The following is a 12,160-nucleotide window of genomic DNA, read 5'->3' on the forward strand; positions in this document are numbered from 1 at the left end:
AATCCTGGCCCCTGTTCAGTATTTTGGCATTAATAGTTGCATTTTTCTCTTCCTGGGGGTGATTTTATTTGTAGTACTTCATCTAATTGCTCTGTTTCTCCTTATTCTTTTTCAGAGTTTTTAAGCCTTACCTCCTCTGCTCTTTGTACCCCAGGTTTCAGTGCAGGCAAGCTGCAAGAACTTGTTGGAATTTTTAAACTCTATTTGTATGTAGTTTGAAGGTTCTTGTGTTCTCTGTCCAATAGCCATATTTAAGGTATGGGTCCTGGGAATTCCCTGGCAGTCCAGTGGTTAGGACTTGGTGCTTTCACTACCATGGGCCTGGGTTCAATCCCTGGTTGGGGAACTAAGATCCCGCAAGCCAAGTGGCGCAGAGAGAAAAAAACCCAAACAAGCAAACAAAAGAAACCGGTATGGGTCCTGTATGGTTTTATTTTGCTCTGTAAACTTTATGTTTTCTGGGAGGATAACGTTGGGGAGATTCAAAATCAGGTGATTGCCATTGATCTATAACAATGGTCTCTTAACTTCCTACTCTTATTAATATTTTATTTGTTTGTTACTTGTATCTCTATTTCATGATGATGTCGTTGTATTTGTTTGCTGTAAGTTACTTAAAATTCTCTGAAGAATGATGCAGAGTGAAAATTAAATTTTTTAAAATTAATTAATTAATTTATTTTTGGCTGTGTTGGGTCTTCATTGCTGCGCGCAGGCTTTCTCTAGTTGCAGCGAGCAGGGGCTACTCTTCATTGCAGTGCATGGGTTTCTCATTGTGGTGGTTTCTCTTGTGGAGCATGGGCTCTAGGCACACGGATTTCAGTAGCTGTGGCACACGGGCTCAGTAGTTGTGGCTTGCAGGCTCTAGAGCGCAGGCTCCGTAGTTGTGGCGCACGGGCTTAGTTGCTCCACAGCATGTGGGATCTTCCCAGACCAGGGATCAAACCCGTGTACCCTGCATTGGCAGGTGGATTCTTAACCACTGCGCCACCAGGGAAATCCCAAATTTTTACTTTTCATTATTAAAAAATAAAATTAAAAAATGTTCTGCTTTGGAGGTTTTTGTTTTTTGCTTGTTTTGTTTTTATCTTTAATAAGATGAGTATGAGTAACAGAAGAAAAGAAAAAGGGAAAATAAAAGAGAAAGAAAACAAGAAGAAAAAGCAATGAGATGGGTCATTTCAGTCCATAGATATCTGACTTTGAAAGCAATTTCCAAGAGGAGTTTTAACATTTCCTTTGGTAGCAGGAATTCAGCATGGGTACAGCCCCTGTGAGTGATTGCTTTTAAGATCTATACTATTTTATACTATACTGTTTACATCTGTAAGCTCTGGGATATTATACAGCATCAATGCTTTGTAATTATACCTCATATGTTTATGCACACATATACAAAACACATATATACAGTACATGCACTTACTTGTTTCACATTCTGGAGTTCTTCTGTCAATTGTTTCCTTTGCCTTTCCGATTCAAATAATTTTTCCTATATTTAAAAATCACTGAATTAATAACTTGTTATGAAGGTATCAATGGGTATGATATTTAGGGCTTTGCTTCAAAGCTTATAAATTCCCCAAACATCCAATTTCTACAATTTGAAAATGTAGTTCCCAGTCATTTTTCTGGCTTTATACATACCATCTAAAAGTAATTAGTTATTTACAGTATAATTGTGATGTAAACGTATTTTCTGTTACTATAATTAGTCACTTTTTTTGGAGGGGGGTCCGGCACCATGCAGCTTGCAGGATCTTAGCTCCCTGACCAGGGACTGAACCCGGGCCACAGCAGTGAAAGCCCAGAATCCTAACCACTAGCTACCAGTGGACTCCCTGTTAGCCACTTTTTAAAACCTCAAAATCCAAGGTCCAAAATAAGTCAATCAGGATCAAAATGTATAAATATTAACTAAATGTTAGGTAATAGCTATCATTGCCAAAGAGCTTGCAAATTGAAGAGCATTATTATTACAACTTAGAGTGTCTCTTACTAAACTAAAGAGGACTATGAAACTGGGTTAACTATTATTTTCCTAATTTACTTTATTTTTGGAAGATTATCCATAAAATTGAAGATATGACTGGTGTAACCAAAATATGAAATAATAGTTACTAAGGAAGAATAACTTTAGGCATGTCAATCAAATATTAAAATCTTTGAATTTAAAATTCAGTCGAGCAAATATCCTAAAATGTTCAATTTTGTTAAGTATGTCATAAATAAATCTACATTTTTAAAATCAAATCAGAGATACTAAGAGTAATTTAAGAACCATTTTACTATAAACCCAAGCAGAGGAATTGCTGGAAGATTATATTGAGTGGTAAATATTCATGGCAGCATTGCAAGGTTTACAGGAAGCAATTTGCTTTCCGTTATACTTCAGTTCATTCTTGTCTAACAGATGAAATGAAAGTACATGACAATGAATATAATATAGCAATCTAATGAATCTGCCACAGACCAGAAGCCAAGAAACTGCTGGCTCCTGGGTTTTATGCAAGTCACCTTCACTTTTTGTGTCCTAGTTTTTTGCATCTGTAAATGGAAAATATATCTATTTTCATTCAGCTTTGCAAAGCAGTAGCAATGTGAACTCTGCAGAAAGGCTTCAAGTTAAATAAGGCCCATGGCACTTTTAAAAATCATTCTTGCAAAATAAAAATTAGCCATTGGTATCAAATTTTCTTGGCTTCATTTTTCTTTGTACCTCAAATCAGACATGAAGAATAGAGATGTCACAGGATAATGAGAAGTGATGAGAGACCATCTACACACTCCATGAACTTCATTTAACAACCTCTGCTATTTGTGTGAGTGTGTGTAATATCAATACAAGCAGAAAAACTCAAAGTGCAAACATTATCTCAAATAAAATATTTATTGCTTTGTACAGTCTTTTCTATAGTTAAACAAGTGGTTCTAAGGTAAAGGAAATTATACAATATAGAATATATTTTACCCGTGATTTTAGGTTTTGTCACAGTAGGATATGCTCAGTTACATCTCAAAAATTTTAAATGTGAATCATGATTTACTGAATAGCTCCTCAGGAAAACTTTGTTTAAATGTTAAATTAAATTAAAATTCTAATAATTACTACTGATATTCCAATAAAAAACAGGAATATATCACTAAGTTTAACAATGATAAACATTAGGGAAATAAAAAAGATCTGAGAGCCTCAGAAAATTATGATGAACCATAAGACTCAATGACTTATGCAGAGTAAATTATATAAAAATGCTGTCTTACCAATGTAACCAACCCTGGAGATGTTTTCTAAGAGAATATGAGGCAACTACTGTCAATATATTTTTAAAACAAATTTATATTTTTCATCTTAACTCTTAATTGTTACACAAAAAATGTGGATAGTGGTTTCAAAGATGTAAAAAGAAATATAAAATATTCCTTTAGTAGTAAAATGCTTACATTTGGCGGTAACATGAACTGGTAATATCTTTTGAAAGGGAATTTGGCAACATGTAAAATTTTATGCATCCATATCCTTTGATAAAAGCAATTCGGCTTTCAGAAATGTATTCAATTTGCACTTTTACAACTGCACAATGGCCCAAAGATACATCTACAAAGCTACTTATGATGGAATTATTTTTAATAATGGAAAACTGGAAATAGCCTAAATATCCCTCAATAAGGAACTGGTTAAATAACCTAGAATAGAACCTTTTGATGATAGGAGAGGCATTAAAAAGAATTAGGTAGATCTGCATATGTTAACCTGAAAAGTAACCAAAGATATAATGCTAACAAAGAGGAAAAAAGAAGGCAAGCTGTAAAAAAGTGTGTAATGTATGCAATTTTGTAAAAGTTAAAAAATATATACACATGTATTTTTAAACATATGATTGGCTACATAGAGAAAGTCTCTGAAAGAATAAACAAGATATGTTAAACAATGGCTTCCTCTAGAGGTCAGAATTTAAAAACTAAGGTAGCAGGGAAATTTCTTTCTTTTTTTTTTTGGTGTAAAGATTTTGCTTTAATAAAAATTAAACAAATAATAGAATTTCACTTATTTAAGAAAATAATTAAAAGTAATTTAAAAATATATTCCTATGGTGAATTAATGGTAAATCAAGTAGTTATGTTGCTTTTCTTGAAGATTTGAAAAATATAATGGCTTTCTGTAAAACTTAGGATATAATGTAAATTTAATATTCTACTAAACATGAAATGAAAATATATAAAGAGAACCAAAATCTTAAAGTATATTTGGGATATACTGTGTGTTTTTATTTCCCTTAAATCACATTGCCTTAATTCTAAATTATGTTAGCGAAACAAGATGTCCCTGAAGCATTCCCATGAACATGGGAGAAAATGTATTTTCCAATGAACATCTGAGGATCCAAAACTGTCATGGCTTGTTTTGTGGGTTTCTCATCTAATCTTTGTTGGCTCCTTATTCTTGCCACCAGCGTGAGAAAAAAAAGGGGTGAAAAGTAGCCAGATCAGAAGGGATGACTAAAAACCACTGTTCACACTGAATCTTAGATGGAGACTGTGAAATATAAATAAGTGTGTGAACTAAAAAATTAATTCTCTAAAGGTCAGCTGAAGAAATAAATATCAAATTACTTGGTATTAATATTCAATGCTAAGCTATTTGATATTAATATTCTTTAAAAAAAAACTAAGCCTCAATACTCCAGAATTCAACAGAAGGTAATTTTCTTTCTTTTCGTTTTTCTAAAGAAAATACAAGGAAGCTAAATTGGAGATTACCTTAAGTGTATTCACTTCTTCCAAGGCATCATTTCTTTCATGCTTAAGCCTTTCCATTTCATCTTCTTCTAAGGAATCACAGGGAAGAAGCTGTCAACATTAAAATATAAGAGAAAAGTTATACATTAGATACTAATTATGAGAACATAAAAATCCTTTTTGATGAGTCTTAGGCTTTTGCATTCCAATAACAAGATTCAGTTTCTTACTTTGGAGTCATTTCATTAGATAAAACAGAATATTAAAATAATCTGGGGTAACAATTCATTTAAGCTTAACTTTCTATTTTTGTTACTAATACAGGATTTAGATGATTATGAGGTATACACACTCTGTTCTCATCTTTATTATTCTTATTTTAACAATATAATTTTTCCTTAAAGTCCAAATTTTAAGACTGTGTTTATAATGTATGTGTTTATATATATGTGTGTGTGTGTGCATGTGTGTATACACACACAATGGAATATTACTCAGCCATAAAAATGAATGAAATAATGCCATTTGCAGCAATGTGGATGGACATAGAGAATACTATGCTTAGTGAAATAAGTCAGAAGAAAGGCAAATACTATACGATATCACTTACATGTGGAATCTAAAAAATAATACAAATGAATGTATATGTAAAACAGAAACAGACTCACAGACATAGAAAACAAACTTGTGGTTACTGAAAGGGAGAGGGAAGGGGGGAGGGACAAATTAGGGGTATTAAGAGGGATTAGGGATTAACAGATACAAAGCACTATATATAAAATAGATAAGCAACAAGGATATACTGTATAGCACAGGGAATTATACCCAGATTCTTGTAATAACCTATAACGGAATATAATCTGGAAAATACTGAATCACTGTGCTGTATACCTGAAACTAACACAATGCTGTAAATCAACTATACTTCAATTAAAAAAAAAAGACTTTATGAGTTATCAACATAAACTACTCCCTAAAGATGTCCACACCAAGTACATGGTATATAAGGCTAACAAAATGCTGGACATTATCAATCAAGATAGTTTACAGGAACCCAGTAAAGTATGTTAATTGATTATGTCTATTATTGTTTTAACTAAATGAAATGTAATGTAACAGCCAAAGTGGCTTAAAAAGATTCCTGCACAGAAACTGTCTTGAAGATAATATTAATAATTCATGCACAGGTGAATAACAACAACAAAAAATAGCAGAAATGACAATTTCTCTTACTTCTAGCTTGATCTCTGACAGTTAATTATAAGGTAAAAAAAAATGGCAATCTTATCAGAGATAAAAATCCAAGTCTAATTATAGCCATCTTCTATGCAGAAGTTATAATAGAACTAAAAATAAAGTATAGAAAATTTGATTTATAGGACTGAATAGAGAAAGTGATTGCTATATAAGTATGAGCTTTAAAGCAGGGACTTTCAGATAGGAGAGGTGAATGCAGAGTAGGAAAAGATAATACACATAGTTAATAATATCAACCATTTATTAGGAACTTTGTGCAGATACATTGCTAAGGACTGTATATATTCAATATTAAATCCTTACCATAACTTTGTGTCTATTTTACATGAGGGAATGGGCTCAAAAGGTTAGTAAAATGCCTAAGGTTTCACAGCTAGTAAGGGGCCATTCCAAGATTCCCCCAGAGATCTGACATTAGTCTGTGATTTTTACTAACTGCTCAACAAAAAACCATGGTGGTATGGATATGATAAACTCAGATTTGCTTTCCAAGTTCTAGAATAACAGAAGTAGGGCTCATTCCTCAAGTTTTTGCCGAAATATTTTTCCTAAAATTATTGGTTCCTTTTGTTCTGACACATTTGCTTTTGTGTACCTATGGCCATTGTCCATAATAACATGATCTCATAGTCTTCATCTGTCTCTGTCATTCTATTTCATAAGTACTCACAGAATTCATTCTTACACTGTTTTAGATTACTTCCAAATACAATTTCAAATGTAGCAATGTTTCCCAAAATGTGCTCCAAAGGATATTAATTAGATTTGTATAAAAGCATAACCGGGTGATGGTGATGGTGGTAGTGGTCCTTGTAGGTCAGATAAGTTAGAGAAATGCAGGATTTAGAAAAAATTAACTTTCTTTCCTGCAGGGCTTCCAGTAGCTTTGATATGCTAATAAGCATTTTGAATATCCCCAAAGGTAACATAATGACTTGTCTTCTTCAAGTTTTCCAACCACATTACACACACACTCCCTCCTTTATTTATTTTGTAGTATCTCGTGGGACTAATGTCAACCAAGCACATTCTGGGAAACACTGCTACTATACATTCAGATGGTCTTATTCTATCTTGTTATTTTAAGAAGTAAAAATAAACAATTCAAGAGTTTAAATGAGAATCTAGATAACAGAGCTATAATAATTTACTAAGATAAATTATGGATTGGGATTTTTAGGGATGTAATCATAAATTTTTGCATTTAAAATGAAGGTAAATCATGCATAAAAGAGTCCATGGTACCATTTTGGGAGGCAAAACACTAGGCGACAGTCATAGAACAAACCATGACTTTAAAAAAAAAGTTTTATAACTCTATTGCTATTTTAGGGCTAAACAGAAAAAACTGGCCATAGATATTTCTTGTGAATTATTTGAAAAGCCCCTTTGTACCCAGTGACTTTCCAAATATGCTTCAACTAAGCAAGCAGCAAATGAAATAAATAAATTGTTGCTATTTAACATCAATGATTCCAGACAGATACCTATTTTCTAATATACCTCCAGTTCTTGGACTTTATCCTCCTTTCCTTCTTACATCCCTTTCCTGCCTGGCTCCCATGATATAATTTTCGACCCTCAGGCCCCTTGACCTCTGCAATACCTGGTACATAACATTATAAATCATTTCTACTCTGCTTTCTCACGTCTCCGATGGAGATATCAAGAGATACTTCAGAAAGTCACTGCACTGTGCTGAGCAAGTCTGACCTCAACTCTCCCTTCACTGTGCTCCATCATCATAATTTTTAAATTATTTGACTTGTGCCAATTCTGGATAGCCACTACTGCACTGGCCACATTCCTAGCCTCAATTCATTTTAAACAGAACAAACCAACAACCTCTGTTTCAGTCTAATTTTATTGATAAACCCTTCCATTACGAACCCATCCAATTACCTCCTTTCCTTAAAATTTCTGTGTATTCCCCTTTTTCCCCTTCCATTTCCCCTGCTTACTCCTTTTACTTCTTATAATCTGGTTTACGTATCTTTCCTCCCATCCCCACATTTCAAAAATAATTACTTGTAGTGTCACCAAACAACCTGCTATTTGACAAAATAAATGCCCCTCAACTTTCTTAACCACTTTGCTACATATAACATTGCTCAAACCATTTGTTCTTGAAACTTTCTCTTCCTTAGGTTTTTCATACTCCACTATCTCATCTACCCTCAGAATATTTAGGCTGTTTGACTTAATTTCACTTCTACTCCTTAAATGGGGGAAAAGGGAGGTTCCCCAAAGTTTGTCCCTTTCCGCTGCCTTCTCTACAAGCTCTCCCTGAGTGATAACATTCACTGCCATGCTATCATAACTATCACCCTCCAGATCATTCTCAAATCCCTCTCCTGGTGTCCAGTTCCTTATTTCCAACTGCCTTTTGGTTATTTGTACCTGTCAGCATCTTGAACTTACTCTTTCCAAAACACAACCCATCATCCTCTCTACCTTTCTCTTCTTATTCCCTCTTTCCAGTAAAAGTAACAACATGTCATTAATCATCCTAATAAAAACTTCAGAGTTATCTTTAACCCATTCTCCCTTGGTTCTGACATCCAAATGTAAGCCTCATTGACGACATACTTGTTTCAGTAAATATCTTAGATCTGTCTCACCATTCCTTTCCATTCTCCCCATCTTCACCATAGTTTAGCTCTTTATTATTCCATATTTGGTAGTCTAGACTACCAACCACCACTTTAATCCCTTCCAAGATAACCAACACTATTTAAGATTACTATTTCTAAAATACCACTTTGATCATGTCACTATTCTCCTTAATGGCTCCTCACTTAACACAGGTACAAATTTCTAAGTTTAATATTTACTCTTCCTTCACTGACCTGCATGTACCCAATTATCTTATTTAAAACATAGATTACTTTCTGCTTACCAACACATTATACACATTTTTTTTCATGTTAATAAAAATGCTTATCATTCTCTGTTCACCTCTTGAGCAGATAAAATCCTATTTATCATTCAAAACTCACTCAAATGCCAACTCTGTTATGAATCTTCTCTTAATGTTCTAAGCTCTATTATTACTACGGCCTCATCACACAATGCATTTTTAAACTTTATTTGTAAATTTCTTTACATTATACCCTAAATTCCTTGAGGGGCAGGCTCCAGTTTTATTTATCTTAATAACATGTGCTGGAGCACCTAACACAATGCCACACACACTGTAGTTGTTCAATATACATTTAATGTTTTACAGATGAGTATATAGTGAAGTGGCTATAAAGTATTTACTGCTACACATAGTGAGAAATACCATTTATATCGGTGAAATATTATCATTCTTATTATAATACAGTTCACTTTGATATTTTCCATTCTATTCTATTTCACTTGTTAAAATGCAATCCACTTAATTGATTTAGCACGAACCCCAATTGTGAAAAGTCTACATTCAGATACTTATGGTGTTCTGTGATTTTAATATAAGCCATTTATGATACTTGATTAGTGTGGTAAAGCCATAGCAATATCATGGACTACAGTCTGCTGTTGCTAATTTTAGAATACTGCTAAATGTAGGCTCCAACCTTGCCTTTTCCGGGTGTAATCTTGTGCCAGCCAAAGGTATAGCACTGTGTGAATTTTTTAATATAGCAATGATGACTAGAATCACAGAAAGATAATTATATTTTTGCTTCTAAACGCCATATTATTCCAAAACCAAAAGTTTTTTGTCAACTAGACAAAAGTAGGACTGACTATACTGGCTCAGCAATTCTTTCTTCTTAAAAGATAGTATCTCAAGAAATCTTAATGAGTCAGACAGAATGATCAGCAAATGAAGCTAGTTACAAAAGAGTACATACTGTATGATTCTTTTTTTTTATTATTAATTTTTATTGGAGTATAGTTGCTTTACAATGTTGTGTGAGTTTCCGCTGTACAGCAAAGTGAATCAGCTATGCGTATACATATATCCCCTCTTTTTTGGATTTCCTTCCCATTTAGGTCACCATAGAGCACTGAGTGGAGTTCCCTGTGCTATACAGTAGGTTCTCATTAGTCATCTATTTCATACATCGTAGTGTATATATGTCAATCCCAATCTCCCAATTCATCCCACCCCTCCCTTACCCCCTTGGTGTCCATACATTTGTTCTCTACATCTGTGCCTCTATTTCTGCTTTTGCAAATAAGTTCATCTGTATGATTCTATTTATTACTGTGTCCACTATGCTTCCGTAAAAATATTTTTAAAAAATAAATTAAGAAAAATACAAGCCAAAAAAAAGGAAACATATGGGTAAAAAACAAGCATCCCTAACAGATGGATTATAAAATCTGACTCTGTTGTTTAAGATGAGATGATTGAGGGGGTGACCAAAGGGGAACTTCCTCACCTTCACAGAATGTCATGTCAGCATCCTGACCTCAGATTAATTGATATACTATTTCACATGAGGCACCATACTGTTTTTCAACTAAAAAAACAAATTGGGAAAAATACTAAAAAATATATATTTTTCAATTTGTTTCTGGTGAGCTGTTTGACAAGTAATGATTTTTACAGTATTTTCAAACTGTGGTGCATAACTCATTAGTAAATTATAAGACCAAATATTTAATGAAATAAAATTGAATATTAAATAAGAACACAAAGATGTAGAAAAGGTAAGTAATGCTTTGAGACTTTTGTTTCAGTTACATATGTGAGTGTGGTGAAGTAAAATGCATTCTTATTGTGGATTTGTGGATTCAGGTCATTTTATGGGGATTCTTCTGTGTGTTGACAAGCAGAATACAACAAGAGAATTCTTGTAAACTGATATAATGACTCTTGCACAGTATTTGATCTGAAGCCACAAACAGGAAATTATTGGCATGTGGGCCTTGCACCATTACCATCAGCACTTTGCTTTTGCTATCAAAATGCCACAGATTGAACACATTCTTATCTGCCCTAAAATCATATTGGTAAAAAGGAAGTAAATTACTAATTTGGAGCATGAGTATTTCTTTGCAGTTGCTAAGAAAGTTTTGCATGCTCATACAAAGTACTCTGAATTTCCTACTTGACTTATATTGTAAGCCACCCAACCACCTTTGCCTTTCCTCATCATAAATGGATATGGTAGCTTTTAATACTTTTTGGCAATTAGAAAACAATGTTCCGCTATCAACATTAGGTAGATAAAAACAAAACACCTGGATGAGTGGAAGGAAAACCGTGCTCTTACAGCTTCAGTCTTCCTACTCTAAATGCTACATTTAGAGTAAATCAGATCTGCTAAATCAGCGCCTCAATTCTGGGAGAACTAGGTAATCTCCTGAGAGTTTCCAAACAACCAGGTCTTTGGAAACTCTCTTTCTCAGCAATGGGAACTCTCATTCATTGCTGGTGGGAATGAAAAATGGTACAACCACTTTGTAAGACAGTTTGACAGTTTCTTACAAGACTACACATCCTCTTACCATATGATCCAGCAATTGAGTTCCTTGGTATTTACCCAAAGGAGTCGAAAATTTATGTACACACAAAGACCTGCACATGACGTTTATAGCAGTTTTATTCATAATTATCCAAATTTGAAGCAACCAAGATGTTCTTCAGTTGGTAAATGGGTAAATAAACATCCAGATAAGAGAGATGAAAAGAAATAGAGAAACCTTAAATGCATATTACTAAGTGAAAGAAGCCAATCTGAAAGGGCTATATACTGTATGATTCCAAGTATATGACATTCTGGAAAGGGCAAAACTATGGAGACAATAAAAGGATCAGTGGTTGCTATGGGTAGGGGGCAAGGAGGTTGTAGAGAGATGACAGGCAGTGAACAGAGAATATTTTGTGTAATAAAGATACTCATGATACGATAATGATTGATACATGTCATTATACATTTGTCCAAACCCACACAGAATGTATACACCAAGAGTGAACTGTAATGTAAACTATGGACTTTGGGTGATTATGATGTGTCAATGTAGGTTCACCAGTTATAATAGTCTATAAATTCAACGTAGCAAGATTTTGGCAAAAATTTATATGGGTAAGATAAGCCAAAGTAATATTTGAAAAGAAGAACAAGGTGGGAAAATGTGTCTTAGCAGATATCAAGACTTATGAAGCCAAATAAACCAGCAGAATAAAGAGCTCAGAAATGCCCATGCAAATATGGAAATCTTATAA

At 33.7% G+C, this 12,160-nt stretch overlaps 1 protein-coding gene across 4 annotated transcripts in view; it reads right to left on the minus strand.

Moving 5' to 3' along the window:
* The window catches only part of STXBP4 (syntaxin binding protein 4), a 192,663-nt gene that overhangs the window by 104,548 nt on the left and 75,955 nt on the right, over positions 1-12,160 (minus strand). For all 4 annotated transcript variants that reach the window (XM_057535727.1, XM_057535726.1, XM_007177289.3 and 1 more), the window contains 2 exons: positions 4,762-4,851; positions 1,427-1,492 (listed from right to left, as the gene is read on the minus strand). In XM_057535727.1, coding sequence (XP_057391710.1) covers positions 1,427-1,492; positions 4,762-4,851 — 156 coding nt within the window. The remainder of the gene's footprint in view (positions 1-1,426; positions 1,493-4,761; positions 4,852-12,160) is intronic.

Source organism: Balaenoptera acutorostrata, chromosome 20 (assembly GCF_949987535.1).
Source record: "Balaenoptera acutorostrata chromosome 20, mBalAcu1.1, whole genome shotgun sequence".
Lineage (NCBI taxonomy): Eukaryota > Metazoa > Chordata > Mammalia > Artiodactyla > Balaenopteridae > Balaenoptera > Balaenoptera acutorostrata.